The sequence below is a fragment of the Cyanistes caeruleus genome, chromosome 8, assembly GCF_971803275.1.
Source record: "Cyanistes caeruleus chromosome 8, bCyaCae1.hap1.1, whole genome shotgun sequence".
Taxonomy (NCBI): Eukaryota; Metazoa; Chordata; class Aves; order Passeriformes; family Paridae; genus Cyanistes; species Cyanistes caeruleus.
The window spans coordinates 18,502,046-18,524,343 of record NC_141708.1 but is presented as its reverse complement, the minus strand read 5'-3'; the positions used below and the strand labels follow the sequence as shown (position 1 = coordinate 18,524,343).

The 22,298-nt window shown below is 44.4% G+C and overlaps 1 protein-coding gene across 1 annotated transcript; it reads right to left on the bottom strand.

Annotated features, from left to right (window-relative positions):
• Window positions 1-1,097: 1,097 nt before the first annotated feature.
• Window positions 1,098-14,058, bottom strand: ANXA8L1 (annexin A8 like 1). Its single transcript, XM_023929563.2, has 13 exons — window positions 13,848-14,058; window positions 13,690-13,736; window positions 10,281-10,371; window positions 9,923-10,017; window positions 8,793-8,906; window positions 7,917-8,007; window positions 7,214-7,293; window positions 6,534-6,593; window positions 5,920-6,013; window positions 4,035-4,130; window positions 3,745-3,803; window positions 2,793-2,915; window positions 1,098-1,483 (listed from the first exon to the last, which is right to left on the bottom strand). The coding sequence occupies exons 2-13, from the start codon at window positions 13,708-13,710 to the stop codon at window positions 1,427-1,429; spliced, it is 981 nt and encodes a 326-aa protein (XP_023785331.2). The 5' UTR covers window positions 13,711-13,736; window positions 13,848-14,058; the 3' UTR covers window positions 1,098-1,426.
• Window positions 14,059-22,298: the final 8,240 nt, after the last annotated feature.

Genomic DNA, 22,298 nt, shown 5'->3' with positions numbered 1-22,298 from the left:
AACTAAAGCGAAACAGGCAAGCCCGGTCACCGGGGTCAATCAGAACGGGGACTGTGAAAAACCAGGTGGGGCGCTTTGATCATCAGAAGAGAGGTGCGAGTCCTTGTCCTTTGGTGCCTGTAGCCTGCCCATGTCCCTCAAAAACTGAGAGAAGAAATGCCCACCTTGATGCTCAGCCTAGAGACCAGGCAAGAAACTGGGATATCACTGAAAAGACAAGCGCTTTAAGGGGCAGAGACTGAAACCTTCTCTTTGTGTTCACTTGAGGACTGTTGATACCCTGGCCCCAGGGCCTTTGTCTGTGTCCTGGACTCACCAAGACATTTTGAACTTGCCACTCGTGTGGTGGCACTGATTCCTGCTAATCTCAGCAGTGCAAGGAAGGGAGCACCCCTCAGCCAAAAAGTTCACCCATTTGATCAGAAAAGCTCCTTTACTGAACACATTTACTGAAAGGCTTTTTAACTACACATTTAAAGGATTGCTTTAAGTGTGGAGAGCCAGTGGTCAAGGCAGACCCAAACTTCTCAGACTGTTCTCTCTGTGTCACTGTCCACATATGGGGCTTCACTCAGCACCCTGCTGGTGCAGCCATGGGGGTTGGAGGCAATTTTGGAGGGAGTCCACTGACTGCTGCGAAGTTACTGTGACACTAGAAGCAGAAACAGGTCTGCTCCCACGGGCAGAGCATCCTGTGTTCACCAAAACTGAATCATCCAAGCCAGTTTTGATTCCCTCATGGTCTGACACTGATGTGGGGATCAGAACTTGCTGGTCTTCCCCAACAGACAAGCAAGAAATAAATTAGGCACACAGCCTTCAACTTTCACATGCTTGCAGCCAGCTTGGCTCTGCCATTCACTGCTCCTTGGGGAGCTCCCTGTGAAGTTATGCAGATAAGGCTGATAAACTACAGCCTCTGGCACTAAATTCTCCTTCTGACCCATGCCCTAAAGCCTCATTAGTATCTGGGACTCCTTCCAGACACATCCTGCAAGCAACAAATGGCCCGGCTCTACCAGCTGGTTTTGGTGAAATTAGCACAGCTTCAGGGCAGCCCAAGCTTTGTAGGGTTGTTCAGACTTGTGAAACAGCTCTAGAGCATTTAGAAGAACCTTTAATTCCATGTCAAAGTGCCATCCTTCACAATGGATTAAAACAGAAGGAAAATGTCAAAGAATAAAATGGAAACAAGAAAGTAACCTTCCCCCTTGTGTTTGAAAAACTGTTTGGGAAGTGGATAGCATTCAATGCGTAATGAGCATCCACATCCTTCAGAGAGCTTTGGATACCTCAGCCATTAATTTGATCTTCTTTCCCCCCCCCTTGGATCAATGGAGAGATTTTCTACAAGCACATTTTCAGATCCTTGTTCACTGTTAATCTTCTCTCTGTATCCTTTTCAACATCTTCCTCCTAGAGTCTGTCAGTCACTGCCACAGAGGTTCATCAAGGCTGTCTTGTAATCGCCGCTGGTGTCCTCCTGACAGGAGAAAATATTAAAAAAAAAAAAAAAAGATGAGTATGGGAGTTCCTCTGCACTCTCCAAGTGCTGACGTTGTCAGTCTGTGGAATATGCCCACACAGGAAAAGGACTTTGGAAAGAGCAAGTCAGACTTCAGCAGAGTTGCTGCCAGCTGACACACCATCAAAAGTGAAGGGAGAAATGAGGCTTGTAGCTACCACCTGAAATAACATTTATCAAGTCCAATTTTTTCCTTTGGAATGCAGGTGAGCAATTGATCAAGGCTCTGTCCCACAGAGCAGCACAAAGTCAGCACAAATGACAGCAAGCAAACCTGTTGTGTTCAGATTTTGGGTATTCATGTAGCACCTCTTCCCTACATGAAGGGAAAAAACACTAGTTAGCCCTGATACATGGCATTTTTAAAAAAGCCACAAATGTGGTCATTTTGGTCTAGAAGCACTACACAAAATATTCACTAGGTAAAAAAAAATTCTTCTCTTTGAATGTTTTGTGGTGACAGGTGTAAAGCTAGTTCCACTTCTCAGAAGGAACGAATATTCTGTACAGACCCTTGAAGACTGGCCATTAATCAACGTGACAGACACTGGCAGTGTCAATTATAAGAAAGGCCCTTCATTACAGAACCAGACTTCACACAGGGACTGCTAAGGACAGGGCTTCTGTGCCATTTGTACAGGAGCAGAGGAATGTCACAAAGTCCTTAGGACAAATGGTAAAACACAGCATTTCAGCACTAACAGGGGAGGCACATTCAGTCAGAGCTGAGACTCAAATGCTACAACAAGCCTTGAAAAGGTTCAGCTTCTGAACCTGTCTCATCACAGTGTAGACCAGGCTTTCACCTGGGATAAGACAACTAAAAAACCTCAAACAAAAGGAAAGGGAACAAAATACCCCAGCAGTATTTTGATGTATATGGATGGCACTGACTTGAGGTAGTCAAGGATGGCAGAGAGAGAGGAGAAAATAGTGCAGCAGTGTGGGATAGGGGTAACAGGAATGATTAATTTAATTTAGATTCATCTAGGATGTCATGCATTGACACAGAGACTGCCCCATGAAAATCCTAGTGCAGTGGCTCCTTGGGTTTGCTTTGTCCAAGTCTCTTACAGACAGCATACGGTCTGACTCACCTTTCAGACACCTGTGTCTCTCTAGGACATGACTGTGAACAGGCCTACTGAAGGAGAGCCATGATCATAGCAGAAATGTTACTGCAACAACTATGGAAGTATCCCACAGTGCTGGAAAGATTAGGAATACATGCAATGGCTGAGAACCATCATATCAAGATTCTGCTTACCAAAATCATAGCGGAGAGAGACTTCCCTGCAATACGCTTGAATTCAGGCTTTATAAGGTTTAGGTCAACTTCACTTCGAGAAACAAGCACCCTTATCAGAGTCCCATCATCAGTGCCAGCCCCCTGGAATAACAGATACATCAGTCTGTGGTGTTGCTGGGTGTTCAAAGGGTAAGTTATGCAAACTAGTCCAGGGCAGGAGGAGTCAGCTTTCAAACACCACTTGGCACCTGTTCTGTGGAACATCTGCATCTCTTCCTGGAGGGCCCACCCTCACACCCCTCCCAGGGGCCACTCCCAGCACCACAAGCCCACCATGAGCACAAGTTTTGCACGTGTCAAATGCAAAAACAAACATGCTACAGAGGTGGGAGTTGGCATTGAATGCACTGTCCTTCTGCAGCATCACCCAGGCAGTGTTTGGCTTCAACCACTCACAGAAAAATTAAGATCGCACTCATAACAAAACAGTTATCTCATCTTTCCAAATGATTTGGAGAGCTGACATCTTGTACATACCAGTTAAGTAATACAGGGGCACAATCTGCAAATACCTTATGTGTCCCCCATTTGAAACTCTCATTTTATACTGCCATTAAGAGAATTGCTTCCTAAAAAGAAAATATTGTGTTCCTGTCTATCCCATAAACATTCTTCCCTATAAACAGCCTCATAGAAAAGTCTCTTCCAGAAGTTTTGTCTGTGTTCCAGGAAGTGGGGCTGGGCTTCTTGCAGACTCTTAAGCCGGAAAAGGCAGACTCCCTTGTTATCTTGAGCTTAAAGGGTGCTTTTCTACTCAAGGCTTTTGAAAGGACTCTGCTATTACTTGCAACAATTGCACTAAACCTGCTGAATTTCACCAAAACCTTGACTCTTCTACTTTGTATTGGTGGAAGCCAGGTTACAAGTTAAGTCAGTATGAAAAACCAGTGTGTGGAATGAAGAGTCTTACCTTTAAAGCATTGTACAGCTTCTCTGCAAAGTAGCAACGGATGTTCCTGGTGCATTTCACTAGGCATACAAAAAAGCTCAGTAAGAGTCAATGGTACCAGCCCAGGGCAAGAGAGACTGACATGCTTCCCATTAATTCAGTGTGCTCCTGAATCTGAGTTTATTGCCCAATAGGTACCCATTTCTTCCTACCATATACCTTTATAAAGTAGATCCATCTAATATAAGTCAGCTACTGCAGAGGAAAAGGCAGCAGACTCTGACAAAGCAAAGGGAAAGGTCACCACTTACCAATAGCCAGCATGGCATCCTCAAGTGAACCACGAGTTTCACTCTTGATAGAGTCTTCTATGCTCTTACCAGCCAATTTCTGGTATTCTTCAAACACTGTTTGAAACACAAAGAACTTATATTTTTTACCAAGTAACCCTAGAGACATTTTGTGCCCAATATTTACAGGCATTACTTGTGTGGCAATATGAACACACAGATAAGCAATGGCCACATTTGTACCAGCTTCAGGAGGCTTAGTCAACATCAGAAATCAGCTATAAAGATGGATGTTAACATTTACAAAAAGCCAAACCATTGATAGTTCTTAATTCCTTGAATTCAGACAATTTCAGTCACCTCAAGTTTATGTGGAAATCTGACCCTTCACCACTGTCTTTAACCACAGAAATAAAGCAGACAACAAAGTTAGGCACACCTTTGGTTTTGTGGTTGTTGCTGTCATTAGCTCCAGGAGCCAAAATAAAATCAGCTTAAATCTATGCAGCTCACAACCCATGGACTTTAAAACGATGACAACACCTTTGGGGGAAACTTATTATTTCAACCACAATTTAAAATAATAACAACCAAGAAAAGATGAGCAAAACACAGGTGCAGATTCCAAGATATTTGAGTTCCCACAGTAACAAGAGCTCAGCAACAGGTTCATTCCTTGCCTTATACACAGTTTGGATGCTCCAAGGCTCAGAAACACAGGTATCTGTTTCTATTCCTAGCTTTCTGGGACTAACAAAGAAGGAAAACTGCTATGTAATGCAAGAGACATCTTAAGAAACTTTGCTCTGCATCCAAGATCATCAACAGTCAAGACACTTTGGGGAAATGGAATACAGAACAGACAGATGGATACAAACTTCTCAACTCAAACCTACTCTTTCTATTAAAAAAAATAATTAAATGCTGCAATAATTACACTCAGATTTTCAAGACAAATATCTACAGGTGGCCATAGCACAGAAAGACTTGCTTGGTGCCACAGTAGGTTCCAAAGACTGGTTACAATATCACAACAGGATAAAATGAAATTATTAAAGACAGATACAGACAAATACTATAGAGACCACTTATTTTTGTTTGTTTGTCTTGTTTATTTTTTTAAGTGACCTTGGGAGATTGAATTTGAAACACAAGGGGGAGCTGGCTTCCAGGGCATAGAAACAGCCTCAGAGGATTTCAGCTTGGAAAAAGCTCAGGCACACCTAGTTTATCTCAGGCTAAATTTATTAGTTTAGGTCCACCTGATTCACACAGTACTTAATATGCTTAAATTCTGCCAACATAACAAAATCTGTTATGCTTCAAAAGCCTTGAAATGACAAGGTTTGGTCTCTGCTGCATGGACAGTGGGGAGCTGAGATCTCAGCTGGAGTAGGGCTTGTGTCTTCCCTCCCAGCAGCCTCTGATGCCCTCAAAAGGACCTGGGGCAGAAATGCAGGCTGCACCCTGTGATTCTCCAGCACTGAATAATAACCAGCTGTTTTTAAATATGTATTATATATTTATTTATTTATTTATTTATTTTCCCCCCAGAGGAACCCACATCCAAGGGGACGTGTCTGTTCACCACATGCTCCTACATAATTAGGATGGGACTCACTCACTCCCTGGATTTATAATAACAACTATCCAGTTATCACCACTGTGTAGTGACTCCTAGATAAGGCACTTGATTTTCAGCAGAACTAAATCATCATAATCTTTCACAAAATCTGCTGGCAGTTTTTGATGACTGGGTGACCAGGAATTAAAAAACAGGCTCAGGTACTTATTTCTGACCACCCATGTCTCTCATCTATAACCCTGCCTCTTCTTCTTGGCTAGGCTGATTTCTGATTTTGGAGGCTTGGGAGTGTAGTGATGCAGTGTGGGCCCTGCTCCATACCTTTCATTAAGTGTGTGGCACTCCTTTTGCACAGGATGGTGATGAACTGTATCTCATCAGTGCCCCGTATCTTCTCTCCAGCAGCATAGAGAGTCTGTAATTTAACACACAGTTGTTAGTGAGCTGTTCTGTGTGTGCAGCTGGGAAAGAAACAGAGTTTGGCTGAAGGTGTGGCTGGGGTAGAGGGGTTTGGAGTAATTGAAACCACCATGTGAACCAGAGTCTCCTGGAATGGCTGGTTATGAAAACCCTACTGTCTGAGACAAAGTGGAACATCCACTATCTCCATCCTTTCTACCCCTCCTGCAGCAGCTTCTGGAACAGCCAACAATATGCTTGAGGTTTCCTCCCTTTTCTCTCCTCTTCCACTCCACCATGCCCATATTCTTTCACATATCAAAAGCAGCCAAACCAAAGCCCAGGCCTCATCACTCCTCTTTGGAATGGCAGAGTTCAGCAGTGCAGGCAAAATTGCAAAACCTCAAGTTACTTAAGGATAACCCCACTCTAAATTATTGTGACTCCAACCCACTGCTGACACTGAAGCACTCTGAAGTTCTCTGAAGGAAGGTGGAAATGCAGGCATGTCAGTGATCACACGTATTTGAGAGTACCTCTGCATCCTGAAGAGCCAGGGCATTGTCCACATAGAGGGTGGCATTGTCCCTCTCACCCTATGAGCAGAAAAAGAAAGGTAACAATTTTGTCTCATGAAGATTCTTCCAAAAATAAGGATCAGATCATTAATTCTGAGCAAAGATCAATTATCCTCTCAGTTATCTATTTCTGCAGAGTACCCAAGCAGTAATATTTCAGCCAGCACAAGTGCTAGCTCCTTCACTGAAAGGTGCTGAAATCAGTTGTATGAAGCAGAGTAAAAAGTTGCTCAGTTAATCTGCTACCAGGCAGGAGAATTCAAAAAATCTGGTATGGTAAATATACTCGGCATTGAGGGCACAGACCCTGGAAAAGTGGTGAATCCTAGTGGAATCCTAGGCACTGTTTCTTAAAGCCCTTGCAGAGTACAGTGGCTTTACACATATGTGAAAGGGAGGTGTCTCTCTGCAGCAGAGCTGGCTGTATGTTCCCAGCTCTCTTACTGCTGCTAAGGGAGGGAGATTTCCCTGCTTCAGTCACATCAAAGCTGAAACAGACCCAGTCCAAGTGCCATGGTTGTCTCTGCAGTTTATCTGGTGATCATGGCTGTAATGGCTCTCCTATTGCATGTCTTCTCCCAAGAAGAAGAGAAAAATGTGAAGACCTTTACACCCTCATTTCTCTTCTCTAGCATTACCTGCAGAAGGCAAACCAGAATCTGCTCTAAGTAGCCACTTGTTTCCGATTTTATGTCTTGTTCCAGATCAGAACCGTATTCTACCCGAGGGAAAGAGAAGAACAAGGGAAGGATTTGTTATTTATTTAGGTGATACAGTCAAGATATTATCAGTGACCCAAGCACACACAATAGCCTGACACTGGGCAAGAGGGTCATTAAGGGAAAAGCCAGAGCAGAGAGCAGCTCACACTCTCTGCAATACCCAGGTCAGCATTTGCCTCCAGCTGAGTCACTGGGTCCCCCAATGTCCAAGAAATAAACCCAGAGCTAATTTTAGAGGTATAGCTGAAGGGATAAACAAGATAAACTATTTCCAAATACATATTTGATAATCTCCCATCTATTTAATGGGGAGAGAAGCCAAGTGCACAGCTATAGTTTTGTTTACGTTCTGACAATATTCTGTAGCCAAACTGAACCAAATTTGTGATTTGCTGACCCTTTGCTGCAGCTGAATGAAGTCCTAGAAAGGGATTTTCAAATTCTCCCAGCATAGCTATGTTTTGTTTGCCAGCTGAAAGGAGAGTTACACTGCTTTTGGAGTTAAATGCTTTTAGAAAAACCATTTTCTTGCTGACAGTGCTAACTGGTAACAGCATCCCTGTTGACTACAGAACAGCGTTCCTTCTGATTACAGAAGTCTGAGCCCCCAGGCACTTACCTTCTTTGTAGGCCTTGATTATCTCCTTGATCTGCGCTTTTGTCCGAGATGCCAGGATCTCTATAATGACACTTTCCCTCGTTCCCACACCCTAAAATAGAAAACACGGTGGAGAAATAAAGGTGGAGAAAGGCATCTAGTCATGGAGGGTGATTTACTGCTAGAGAAGTATGGTGAAGGGAGGCAGCAGTGTCAGGCTGTGTGCTGAGCTGCAAGGAACCGTCGTGATGAAAGCTGGAGACACAAAACACATTTGGGTTGAACATGGTTTCTTTTACCGAGGTGCCTAATTTATAAAGGATGATTTTATCCTTTACAAAGGATTATTTTTTTTATTATTATAATTTTTTATTTTTTGTTTTTTGCCTGCATTTCTGCAATGCTTTTCTGGAGTCAGATTTTTGATGGCAGAGAACATTAGAGGGATGCAGGGAGACCAGTGCTTGGCTAGTCAGTCCATCTTTGTACCATTTGAACAGACCACTCTGCATCTGAAACTTGTAAAGATACATTATCAGTAGGTAGGATCCCAGCCAACCCCAGCTTGGCCCTTGCACCACCACTCCTTGATTCCTTAAAGGTTTCATGGCTCAGCCCCAAGGGGCATTAGGGCAGCAGGTTTGGGTGTGAATTCAGTTTTGTTGTTGCCTTCCCAGGCTCTGTGAGTCACATACGTACAGAAACTTTCTTATAGCTGTAAATATTTAAGCAGCATTTCCCTCCAGAATATTAATAGTACAATTAAGTATTTCTCAAAGGCTACTGCTAATAACAAACTTAACCAGGTAACAGTCCAGTTATTAACGCTTGCACAATTGCAGGAAATTAGCACTGTATTTGTACTACTGTACAAATATCAGCATGCAATTTGCTTACCTTCATGGCATCATACAGCTCCTTGGCATCATACTTGAATGGGGTGTACATGAGCGCTACAATGAGCCTCTCAAAGTTGCCACTCAGTTCAGACTTCAGGCTTTCAATCAGATCCTGTTAAATGTGCATCATCACATGGTTACAAAAACAGCCTCACCTTTTGCTGCACATGCTGCTTTCATCCCCACGGCCCAGGTAACAAAGCTGAATGACAGCATTGTTGATAGTTCATTAAAAAAGGTCTTGGGACTGAAAAAGCCACCTAACTCCAAAATGGGATTTGTCTAGGTGTTTACACATTTCCTGTTTTCTTGATATTTGAGCTTTCTCAATAATTAAACCCACAGCAAATCTTCCTCCACCCTGCTTAACTCAGTGAGCAGAAGCAGGTAGCTGAAGGCCTTGCACTGAGCAAGGGTGCAGCTCAGAGAGAGCTGATTCCCAAAGCCTGCATATAAATTTGCACCCAGGACATTTACAGAATCAGGAATGCAGTCTGCTTGAAGCAACACTTCAAAATCCTCTTTCATTATAATGCAGGTTTTCCTAGACTATGACTCTCTTTGCATGGCAGTGCCCTTTCCAGCAAGGATCACTGGAGACTCCACAGAAGGGCTGAGGGTACAGTCTGCTGGTGAAAAAAATTTCCCAATAAAAGTAAGATTTTGTCAAAGAAACAAAGAGGGACAAAGGAAAACATAGTTGTAGGTAGCCATGGAATTTCCAAACAAGTGTAATTAAATAAGTCTTTAAATTGAACTTTTTTGACATTTAAAAAGGTCTGAAACAATCCAATATTTTACTCGACATGTCACTTAGATGGGTATCATTTTTTGTTACAGCTTCAAATCAATAAGAAACTTCATTTTAAAATAAAACTGATTTTTAAAATGTATTTCTGGTCAAAATGTGCTTTAAAAATATTAAATCTTTAGGAGAAAAACATTTCTTTCTGGTTAAAAATTAATTTTACACATTCATTGCAGGCCTTATAAATAGATATTAGTCTACTTATTTGTAGAAGAGCTGCATATTGTTTGCATCATCCTTTCAGATTGAACTGTATCCCCATTTACTACATCCTGCATGCAGTAAACCAGTGATTGAATATGGCTTTGTTTTGAAAGAACCTTTCCAAACTGTGCTTTGAAGGATTTGGCAATCTCTTGACGCTGCAGATTGCTCCTCTTGGTTAGGACATCAATTATAGCTTGTTCATCGGTCCCTGTGGAAAGCAGCAATAAATCATAAATACAGTGCACAGAATAAATTGGGACTGGTCCAAAATCCCAATCTGAATATTCAGACAACCTTGCCTAGTTCATTGCCTTTGTGTAGAAGTTTAAGGGCACACTGAGGAAACTTAAATATTAGTCTTTCACGGTAAAAAAGAAGTGATATCTCTGGATGCAAATATCCTAAGGAATGGATTTCAACTTAGCAATTACAAGAACATAGAATTTACATATGGTGTTGGAGTCAACTCACCAAGCCCTTTCATGGCCTTGTACAGAATCTGAGCATCAGGTGCAGCGTTAAAATTTAAAGTACCTGCCACAGGCCTGCCCTCTGCTTCACTCTGAAAGAAGAAGAAAAATACACTACTTTCCACCACTGGTGTTCATCAGCTGAAGAAAGAGTATTTGAAAAGTACATTAATGCTATTAATTGCCTACACATGGTGAAGTCACAGAAAATAGGAGAGACTGGCCTGAAGTTTCTCAGGAGAGCAAAAAGAGAACACAAGTTTCTCCCCAAAGAGAGCCCAAGTTTCCTGTTCCCACCTGCCTGTACCAGCCTTTGCTGCCAGCAGAAACACAAAGTGCAAAGCATGACTGAGAGTGCTGCAAGTGTTGTGAGGTGCAGGCAGTCTGGCAGAAAAAGCACAGACCCTAACAGACTGGACTTTCCTATTCACCCCTTAATTACAGTCCTTCATAGCATGGGTGTATGGTATCCTACTGCATTTCTCAGGGGGTTGGGGCAGGGTAGCTTTTAGATAGCCTGTTGAATAGTCCTGAAATAGTCTTGTTCTCACAGACATATTTTTCAGTAGCTGCTGCTGCACTTCTGCACAGCTGGATTCAAGAAGGGAGCATTTCCACTGGAAGGATTTGGGCCAAAAGATGTCTTTGAAGGAAGTGATCCATCTGGAGGAGTACAGATTTGATGTTCTTCCCCATACCAAGAATCAGATGCAGCTACACAAGAATCCTCCTAACAAAACTCTGAGGTGCTGACAGTACCAGTCCCAGGGCATAAAAGGCACACTGAGACTTATTTTAGTAACCACAAAGTAGAAGGGCCATTGACCAGAGCCCAGGCATAATTTAATAAAGCTCATAGTCAAGGAACTGGCTTGAATATATTGTCCCACCTATCACAAGCTGGTCCTATCAATAAGGGGAGTATGTGGGTGCATAGGCATGAAGAGCCACCATCACTTTATTACAATAATAGACACAATTTTCTCCTTCCTAGAAGCAAGGATATTTAAGTTGGAAATGACTATATTCTCATAAATTTACTTTTAGAAGCAGGGTTAATATTAAACTAGTGGTATCAGTATGACCTGATAAATATTTTAATGGGGATGGCTTCACAGTGAGATAAAAATCAGATATTACAGATCCAGAAGAAAGCATTAGGGTTGTCCCACCTGACTTGCATAATGTGGACCACCAAGTGCCACCCATCAGCTTCCTGCTATGATGCAAATCCCTTCTGCTGTGACTTCCCTTGTGAGAGAGAACCAGCACACACTGCTGGCACGTTTACATGCTGGTCTCTTTGCCAGCTGTGCTCCAAGAGCAGTGCCAAGCAGGCAAGAGCCAGTGAGGAGTACTGAGAGAAGCATCTTCAGCAATCAGCAAGACTTGGAAAAGTTTGCTTTACAGCCAGCACAGAGACACCACCACACCTTGCTCCCAGCAGAAAGAGCAGCTGGCAAGCAAACCGTGTCAACAGGAAACTTCACAAGAGATGCAGCTTTGAATCCAAATGGTCACTGAGCAGCAAGTTTAAGGCTGAGGTGAAGCTGTCACTGCAGAACAAAACAGTGACAGAGAAGGTGGCATTGCACCTCTAAGAGTCTGCATTGGCCTAGAAAGATTTGTCTAAGCTGGCAGGACCATTTCAATTGCTCCTTTTCTAGCCCTCTGCCAAGATGGCCAGCACCAGCACAGCTCCCTGGGAAGCAGGTTAGACTATGCATCTGTGCTTGCTCTGAAAAGGATGATCAATCCTCTCCAGCTGCATGCAAGGGCCCTGTGAAGAAACCCCCAAACATTCTGGACCCGTGCCTGGTGACTCAGTGAAAGAGGGAGTACAAAGCTGAGCTTTCATTTGGAGGCAGTGGAAACAAATGATCTTTTTTGGTACTAATTCCGATAAACAGTTACAGCCCTTCCTGGCTCAAGTAGCACATTTGTGACTCACTCATGCACCTCATTCTCTGTGCACATAGTTGTTGCAGCACAAGTACAATTGCACCAGCTTTTCAAAGAATCCCTGTTCACTTTGGTCTTGTTTCCCAGCTGAATTGATCCTACAACTCCCTAACTGAAACTGCTTGAGCTGTTTCTGCTCATGTAAATAGAAATAATTGGCATGAAAGCAGCAGAAGCAGTGTACCTTACAGCTGAGGCTGTGAAAAGTTTTACCTACAAATGAAGGGAAAAAGGAATAAAACTTTTACTACCAAAATATGTTGAAACCTATACAATAGGGTTTTTTTAAAAAAAGCTGGAATCTGGGGACAGGTTGGCTTACTGTTTTGGCTTTTTTCAGTCAATATTTTCTGAGAAAATTTCACATTTGTTCATTCCTTTTGTTTTTGAATTGTATTTTTTATGAAGGGTTTAAAAAAACAAAATTTCCCCCCATCCTCCTTTGGACATCTCATTTTCTTCTCATGTCTCCACCCCCTACCACACCAACTGGTATGAGAACAGTTGAGTTTAAGGGATTTTCTCCTTCTTTTCTCATTCTAAGTTTAAAAATCATTTCCAGCTTGGGTGTAACAGAGACTAGATCATCCAAAAGAAAAAAAGAATTAAGTGAGAGCTACTCCAGGCTGAGGAAAAGCATCTATTTTATTATTCCAAACTTCCGAAGGAAATAGGGAGGCAGAGAAAACTCAGAAGGAAGATCACAATTTTAATCTTTCTAGAGAAAAAAACCCAAAAATATTTTGAGACCTAGGAGTAAATCTGGCCTCCCACAGAGGCTGATGGGGCAGCTGCCATGTCTAGCACATCACCAGAGCTACCTGCTGCCTGGTCTGAGCCAGACCCCAGGTGCTGCCTCAGCACACCCCATGAACTTCTCCCCATCCTGCCACATTCCTCTTTAAGCCACAAGCATTTACAAGAGAACATACACAGCATTTCTGGCTCCTGGCAAAGAGACAGGCTGTTCAAGACACATTATTATTTCAATATTAAAAACCCACCAAAGACAGACCTTGTGGCTTGCCCATATCTTTCTCTGTGACCACAGCCTGCCAGCACAACAGGAGACCAAAAATGGGGACAGGCCAGTGCCCTGAACTCACTGCTGCAGGACAAGGGAGCAGACAAGGATCCCACAAAAGCTTGCAGACTTCAGCTGTGTAACTTTGCTGTTGCATGGTACCATCTCCCCATGAACACCCCCTGCACCTCTCTCAGCTGAGGATCCAGATAGGAACTGCTCCTCTCTCTACAGCCAGCAATCATACCAACACCCTCCTTGTTCAATAAGTGCTGAATGCTATTTTACAGCCAGAAAAACAGTAAAAAGGTCTTGCTAATTTTTAAAGGAAACTGTTCATTCCCATACAGTGCCTGATGCAAGTTATAAGTTACCTTATTACAGTGCCAAAACCCCTCAGAGTGTCAGTATATCCTGTACTTACCCAGGCCTTCCACCAAGCCATTGTGGTCTCAGTAGTGATACCTGGGTCTGTTGGTGAAGAAAACCACACATATCACACCTCACAGTTTGGGAATCAAGGATTTGAAAGGAGGCATAGGGAGGACAGGAAGAAACAAAAGTTCTTTTCAATAAACTTACCACAAGACAAATGGAATAACTGTACTCCTCTGGAGGCTCGTTCCCTCTGGAAGCCGCAGAATGTAACTGACCTCTCAGGCACACGCAGGTATAAAGCATCCTTATCTACAAATTCCACAGGGCAACTCCCTCAAGCATGGCTCAACCTGTTTTTCACATATGATCTCACAGGGAAGAGATCAAGTTGCTTAATAAACGAGGCTTCCCTTGTGAGGAGGCCTAAATTCAACCTTGTTGACTCACTGTAATTTTTCCACTGCTTCTCCCAATACACACCCTTCCCTGCTAACATTTTGGCCTCTGGCAAAGATACAACATGCAAATTACATGCAGGTAATTTCTCAGCATCAAAGAGACTAGATGAATTCAGCTACAATTGAACAAGCCACTCACTATTACCAACTCTCTCTATCTCTGCTAGTCTGGAACACTGCCAAACAGGACTCTAGAAACATAACTTCCTCTACCTCCCTTCAGAAACTTGTTAAAAATACCTTCAAGCCAAACAACCAAAAAATTTCAAACCAAACAAACCACACACCCAGCCAAACTCCACACCATCCATGTCCTACACCTTAGAGTGTGGCTCCATAAAGCATCAGATTGCATAGAGACTTAGGAGGTCCCCCCATCCCACACCTGGGCTTTCACAGCAAGAGTCACAAATGATCTCTAGGGTAACGTAGGACCAACACATCCAAGGCTAACAAGTTTGAGTAATGACAACCCCAGCTAAGTGTCACAGGTTTTGCAGTAGCTGCTGTAACAGGTTAAGGTTTAGGAGCTGAGTGCAAAACTTTTCTTTCTTCAAAACAAAACAAAACAGAGTTGAACAGCTCCTCGTACTTTAATTTGGTGAAATGTTTCTGTGAAATCATTTGAAATACCTTATGGTTGTAGCAATATTTTCCTGTCTAGACTTCTCTCAGAATCTACCCATGCCAGCATTTATTTATTTATTTGCAATGGAAAGCTGCCCTGATGGAAACATTCCCACCAGCTATATCTTAACTCTTGCTATGTAGGAGCTTTATGCCCTCCACATTTACAGGCCCACATGGGATGCTGGGTAAACACCAAACTGTGGGCCTCTCTTATTTCCTGCCCACACACAGCTATTTCACTTTACTCACAAGGCCCTGATGGCCTGGGAAATTGCCCTGGCTGTTCCCAAGAGAATGAGCTGGGCCAGCTGCCCCTGTCTCCAACACATCCATCACACGGTGAGGGCGAGCTGGGAAGGAGGAGACGGCATTGTCCCTGGTGTGACAACCGTGCTGCTGGGTCTGCACTGGCTCTGCTCCCAGTCACATGGCAGAGGCAGGCTGATCTACAGCAAGGAGAGCTCACCAGTGTTCCTTCAGTCCTTCTCCTCTGGGGATGGCAAAGACAAGGTGCCTTTGCGAGCAGGGTGCGCCTGCTTTTGCCGGATCCCAGTATTTGATGCCTACATACACATTTCCCTCTGCTGGGGTATACTTGGTCAGCTTGCCATGGAGATAAGCTTTCTTGAGGACTCCAAGGACAAAGAAGCCCTTCTAGGCAGAAAATCACGGAGTTACAGCAAACAGCCATAGGTCACAGAGGGCAGCAGACACCAAACCAGACAGCAAATGGGAAAAAGTCCGAGGGGTCATTCTTGCTGTCATAAACTAAAAAGGCTGTGAAGGGACAAACCAGGACATTTTAATACATAGAAACACTGGCCAGGTTTTAATCAATATGGACAGGCTAGGAAAGGTCTGGAGAACCTGAAACGTGCTGCAAGGCTCAGAGCAAGGCTGCACAGGCTTAATATAGACCAGAGCAGTGAGGACTTGCAGGCTAGCGGAGCAGAAAGCAGTCCTGCACTCCTTTTGCTTGTGCAAATGTAGTCACCCTGAGCAGCTGTAAACATGAACAGATTTGTCTTCATTGCAGTTCTTGTCCCTTCTTTAGCACTTGTGCTGTGTGAGTGAGCTTATCTGTGGTTCATGGACTACTGCTGTGTACCAGAGACACACACAGCTGTTCCAGCACCAGTAAGCAAGGCACAGCCTCACACATATCTCAACCATCGCCCTCAGGGACATGCAGCTCTTTAGAAAAGGGGCAGAAGATGATGCATGGGCTCTCCCAAGCTCAACTTTCTCACCTTGGCACTGTCCCCCCCAGTCCAGGGGCCATACCTGCATTTCAGGCACTACTGTTTTGGAAAGTGAACCCCAAATGCACAAACCAGAAAATGTCCAGAAGCTGTGCTCAGCATAATACTGGTGGTTAGAATTTGTCTCAGACAGCGATGGTGTGTAGTGCAGTGTACTGTGGTACCCCACAAAATCCATCTCTGATCTATCTGCAGGAGGAATACCTGGGCAGTGGGTCAGTCATGCCATGGGTGCAGACACCCACAGTGTGTCTGTACAGTGACCCTTTCTCAGGCCTCACCCACTGACCTCCTCCAGACTCTCAGAGTCCCTACACCTGCTGACATGCCAGGCACAGCCGCCAGCCAACAAGATTGGGCAGCAACCTCCTGCAGAATAACATCTTACACCATAAGATGTAACCAGCTTTGGGTTTGTATTTTTAAACCGTTTAGTCCAAATCAATTTTCAGCTAGACAAAAATGCAGCAGGTACCAGTACACTTAGCCTTTCTTGACTCTGTCCCAGGACTTTGCAAGCTTGAATCACTGACACTGGAGCTGCCCCTGATATGTACTCAGCCAGCACAAAGGAAATAGAAATCACAATCAGGATTTTTAACAAAAAGGTGCCAATAGCCCTAGAAAGATGCATGACTGGCATCACTTTGAGAAGCTTTTGCTACCCATTAATCTCAGGCAGGCTTGTTGTAGGTCGAATGACAGCGGTCTAAAGGATGCTCTATTTACATTGATGATGACTGAAGTCTTCCAGGGTATAGAGGCAGCCCCCTTTTACATCTATGAGTTTTTGAAGTCTGGCCCTATGCCTGGAAAGTTTCATGCCAAGAGCTGACTTCTTTGGAACATGAAAGCCTGTGGAAACCAGGTTCTCAAATGCTCAGCAATTTCCTTTCATGGCTTTCACCTCTAATAAAATCTTTTCCAGACTAACAAAAACAGCACAGTCCATTGGGAATTTCATCCCAAAGCATGCATTTATTTGATTTTTCATCCAGGGACTTGAAAATCAAGTGGAATCATTGAGGAAACAGCAGACCAAACACAGAGATATACTGTTGGGCAAACCAATAATACTATAACCATATAACATAAGTACTTAAATTTGAAGAAGAAAATACCCTTTAGACCAAACAGGAGAGGTGTATTTTGCTGCAAGGCTAAAAAATTGATACCTTTCTCCAAGCCAGTCTGTAAGCAGAACCATGCAGAACTGGAGCTCTGACAAAGACACAGTTCAGCAAATGTCAGAGTTAGGGTGTTTTTTAACGTATAAAAGAAATTACTAAACTCACATACTACGTGTTATCCAGATCTGAACATTACCCTTATACAAGTCTTTCAGCTTTACACCCATTATTACTGAGAGCACCTGGCCCTACCTTCCAGGCTCATAGCCCAGCCCCTCACAGGCAGGCTCAGAGTCTGTCAGACCATGGGGGTTTCATCCTGCAGGTTTTAAGCCATTGTGTGAACAAGACCAGAGACCAGGCACTACCCTCTGCTGCTCCATTTCCCTACTCCCCTGTTTCTTCCTGTTTATCACTCTTAATCACCTCACCTGAAATTAGATCTCTAAATGGGAGAGCTGTGTAAATTTGCCAGCAAGTCTATCCAAAGTTATTGGATGTTTATGAATGAGGTGTGAGCTGGGTGGGGAAAAGGGTCAGATGGGGGAGGCAGCAGTTTAGAGCAAGGAGAGCATCTGTAATGCAAAACTAAAGTTGCCAGAGCCCCCCAAAAATTGTACTACTTGTCAGCTCACTACTCACCCTGCCTTTTCCTCTAGTGCCTTTGAACTAGGTCTCACAGTGAAAATGACCCCAAAATAGGTTTAATTCCATTTGAAAATCATTATCACAATTAAGTTTTTCAAGTTGCACTGCAAGCAGCTATGAGCTAAGCAAAAGAGAAATTTCATATTGCATGTTGTGGGGCATGTTCAATTAGAGAAGGAACAAAAGGGTGAAAAGTCAGGGCTTGATTCTCCTCAGCACCTCACTGTCAGTGGTGCCTGTGCTGTGGGGTCTCTGCCCAGAGGTTTGCAGAGGTTAGTGAAGGGTGTGGACTTTGCTTTTCCCAGCAGCTTTGCTGCCCAGGGACACTGCTGCAGGTGGGAGAGCCAGGGCGAGGCACCAACACTTGCCCTGCCTCTGCTCTGGCACTGACTCTGCCTGAGCATTTTCTGCTCATTCCTTTCTTAGCTAGTGCTGGTGCCAAGGAATTCCTCCCAGTTGCTCTAACAACCATTCCCCACACAAAGCAGGCAATTGCTGTACTTGTTTAACCTCAAAGGCCAATGAAGAAAGCAACCCTCTGAATCAAAATGGTCAGAGGCAGCTCGCTTGGGTCTGATGGGGACATGACAGATGCCAGGAGCTCACATGCCAGCAGAAGGTTGTAGGCAGCATTTAGCGAGTCTTTGAATGCCTGGCTGTGAAGTATTTTGTGCCTCTATGGGAATTGTTTTTTGTGTGCTCCTTGATGGAAAAGTACAGGTGTTTGTACACAATTAAACACAGTCCTGCTGTTTGAAATGACCCTGTGATGGAGGCAGACCTAAGAGCATGACACGCAGAGCAACCTAAGAGAAAAGTAAAAAAGAAAAATTTGCTCACATTCCTGTATGTGTCTGAGTCCAGCTGTTAGTAGCAAGGCAGCAACATACCCTTTACTGCTTGCAGTCTCCCAATTATTTTATGTCAGAGCAGAGCAACATCTGTGGCCTTTTGGTTGATATTGGTTCCCTTCCCACTACTGCAGAATTGCAGTGACACCACCCAAGTCAGTGTGCTCATGCCAGTCACACAGGTAACACTGCAATGGGTATCCAGATCTCTCCTGGTGGATGTAGAAAAGGCATCTTAAAATCTTGCCAAAGGAAAACAAAAGCAAAGAGAAGTGTTTCTTCCCTGTCCCAGGGCCATGGCTGCTGAGGCCAGCCCTGGCAGAGAGGCATCGTGCACTTTTCTTGGCTGCAAACACACTGACAGGCTGGTTTTACACTTATTTCCTGCTTGAGCTGGGGCTGCTCCTGAACTACCAAAAATATTGGAATGCCAAACATGAGTCATTGGCCAGGACCAGGAGCCTCTCAAGCCTCTTGCCTCTGCCCCAGGGCGTGCTGCAAAGGTACCCAGAGAGGAAAGCTGGCAGCTACAATTCAGCTACCATTGCTGAAACTGCCTGGCCAGGAGTGCTGAGCTGTAGTGATCCAACAGCCAGAGCTGGGCTCTGTCCTTGCAGGAAGGGAAACTGAGGCACAAATGGAGGGCAGAGAAGCAGCCATAACTTGATTGGCCTGCACTAGCCTCACAGGAGGGAAGGAAAGGCCACCCCACCAAAACAACAGTGCGGAGTTTGTGAACCCCGAGGTGCTCCATCAACCCCTCAGAGCACCTGCTGGCACCAGCAGGCTGCAGCTCAGACCCATGGGGAGCAGACAACCACCACTCCTGTACCTTCCACAGCTCAGGAAAAAGAGAACAGGATTCATGAGGGATGCAAAACCTCACCTCCCAGATAGAACTTCCAGGAGAACATTGCAGAGATACTTCCTGAGACCACCTGGGAAGCATCCTGCCTTCTCTTCCTGGGGTGATGCTGAGTCCAGCTGGCCTGGCCTAGAGGCAGACCTGCTCCTTTGCTCCTGTGTATGGCCAGGAGGGAAATCAGCTGTTTCATACGTTCATTTGTGAGTCACTTCAGCAATACAAACCATCAGTATTGGAAAAAAATAGAGAGAGATTGGGAAATAGAGTTACAGTTTCTCCCTACCCACTTTTTTTCCCTAGAGAAGAGTAAGTGCTTCAAGGCACAAGTAGTCCCTGGCCATAGCTGCTAGTTTGGGAAGAGACAGACCCCTCCAGGGTCTCTCTCAGTGTCCTGGCAGATAGGCTGTCACTCCTGATGTCTCAGATACAGGCTGTTGGTGTTCCTGCAGCTGGAGTTTCCTGGTGAGCTATAGCAGAGCCCAGTCTACCATTGTGATGATGCCTGTCAAGGATTTTAAACTACCTTCTGAAGGCACTGTCTGCTGAGGGCATCACAGCATTTTCCAGCTGGAAAAAACAGCCTCACTGGCATGGTGAAATCCCTTTATCAAAGAAGATCCCAACAGGTGCATCAGAAATCCAGAAAAGAAAAAAAAAAACAAATGCAAAAGCTGAACTAGGACCAACCTCTACCCCTAGGCACATTCACTGTTAACTAAGATATTCTTGATACAAAAGGAAAGAGAGGAACAAAGCAGGAACAGTTGTATTTTTGAAGAAAATGCGCTGCCACATGTGCTTGCCATATTTTCCCTTTGGTTTTGATTGGCCAAATGTCTTTGATGATGAAGGGGGATCTTGGGACTCCTGTTTCCACCTCAAAACATCTTTCTATGTACTGAAAAAAAAAAAGAGGCTGGAAATATTTGAGGGCACTAAGTATTTTACCCTAACAGTGAATGAGGCATGACCAGTAAGGCAAGAGTTGCTGTATTTGGTAACTTGTGGCAAACACATGGGTGTTTATTACATGACTATGGCTTGACAGCTGTGTTCCTGTGCTCACTGGGAAAACTCATGCTCTCAATCCATATCTCTGCCATCAGAGAGAAAAGTGTACACCAAGTGTGAGGTGTTCTGGGTCACAGGACTTAGGGTGGTTCTGCAGGGCTCCTATTTCTACCGTGAAGAAACATAGTCTGAGCTCCAGAATCACAGCCTGGAGGCTCAGCAAGATGCAGGACACCAGCATGGATGAAGGGGAAGGCAGCTGCTCCATGGCAGGGAGAGGCTGGTGTGAGGAGAGCTCACTTCAGTGAGTGACCTCTGTGGCTGAGATGGGTTTATCTAAGGACCTTCAGTGAAGTATTGATCCATGCAATCATGCATCTCTGAAAGCTTAGAAGGATACATTTCTCAATCTATGTCACAGGCAAAACTTTCCAGCAGGAAAGGTTTCTTTTAGAGAACTTTTTCATGTCATACATAATGTCACAGTTGGAGCTGCAGTCAGAAATCAGAGTGATACCTGGCCAGGAAACTCCAGTGCCGACTCCTGTGCAGTGAAAAGGAAGGTCCTCCAATGTGCAGGAAAAGGCGAAATTTGTCACAAAACAGATGAAACTTGAGATGAGTCCTATCTCAAAGGGCAAAACACATTCACAGAGCAAAGTCCAGGCAACTTCCAGCATGGGCAACATGCTCTGCCTGTGGTTTCTGAAGGAATGAGAGGAGAGGGGAAAAGAGCATTTTTTCCATTCCTGGCTCAGGTTGCCAAAGCCAAAAAATTCTTGTTGCTGACTTCCATGCAGCCAGATTGGGTAGAGACTGGTGTATGTGAACATATAAATGCCACTCCTGAGACTGTGAGGTACATTGATGAAAGATTCTAAATCAGCACTAGAGGCTATTTATAGACAGTTCCATAACCAAAGACCTGGAACTGCACATTCCCAGTCACTGGGAAAGTTCAGGTCAAATCTGAATTTTGTTGTCTCAGGCATGCGTAAATCCAAGCAGCCACAGCTGCAGCCAATGTAGGGTTTTGTTAATGCAGAATGAAAATGCCCAGAGCCTTGGCTGCAGGACCACTTTTGTTTATCTGATCTCTTCCAAGCCTGCTTTTTGAGTAAGAAGCAGATGGAAGAACAAAAAAGAGCGAAGGCCACAAAACCGTACTGGGTGACTATTGTCTTGCCAGCTTGGGGTGCAGAGTGAGAGCAAGCCAGGCTTTTTGTCAGAGCCCCTGCCTCCATGAGGGAATAGCACAGCTCCAGGCTGAGGATTTCAATTCCCATTAGCAGCACAGCCAGTTGGAGCTGCCCAGAGGGAAGTGAATGCCTGGCTCAGCCACCACGCAGCTCCCACCTGCTTTGCTGCAATGAGTTCATGTGGCTACCAAACCCCCAAAATTTGGTGTCCACCGTTTTTTGCAGATGAGGCTCACATGTGCTCAGGGGATTATGTGTGTGAAAAGACCAGCTTCTTTTCCCCTTGTGGCTGCCATGCTGGGCACACTGAGTGCAGAGCACAGCTCAGCAGCTTTGCAGCAGCCTTGATTACCCATAATTGTGGCCTGCTTGGGTTGGAGATTTTTGTGGCCTACCCCTGTTGACCTTCTTGCTTGCCCTATGTCCACCAGCCCTCTGCCCCCAGTCCTCAATCAGGCTGGAACAGATACAGAGGAAACATTGGAAGCAGGGAGGGATTGAAAATCTGTAGTTCTGTCGGAAGCCTGGTGACTCCAGTGTTTTCAGAGGTGTAGGATTTGCCATGGAATATCTCTTTGTTAAAGTCTTCAGCTCTGGCATT

Coding starts and splice junctions, on each gene's coding strand:
- ANXA8L1 (XM_023929563.2), bottom strand. CDS start 13,710: ATGGCTTGGTGGAAGGCCTGG. Junction 6,594..7,213: donor TTCTGGTTTGCCTTCTGCAG/GTAATGCTAGAG, acceptor TTCTGCTCATAG/GGTGAGAGGGACAATGCCAC. Junction 1,484..2,792: donor CTCTCTCCGCTATGATTTTG/GTAAGCAGAATC, acceptor TTCTCCTGTCAG/GAGGACACCAGCGGCGATTA.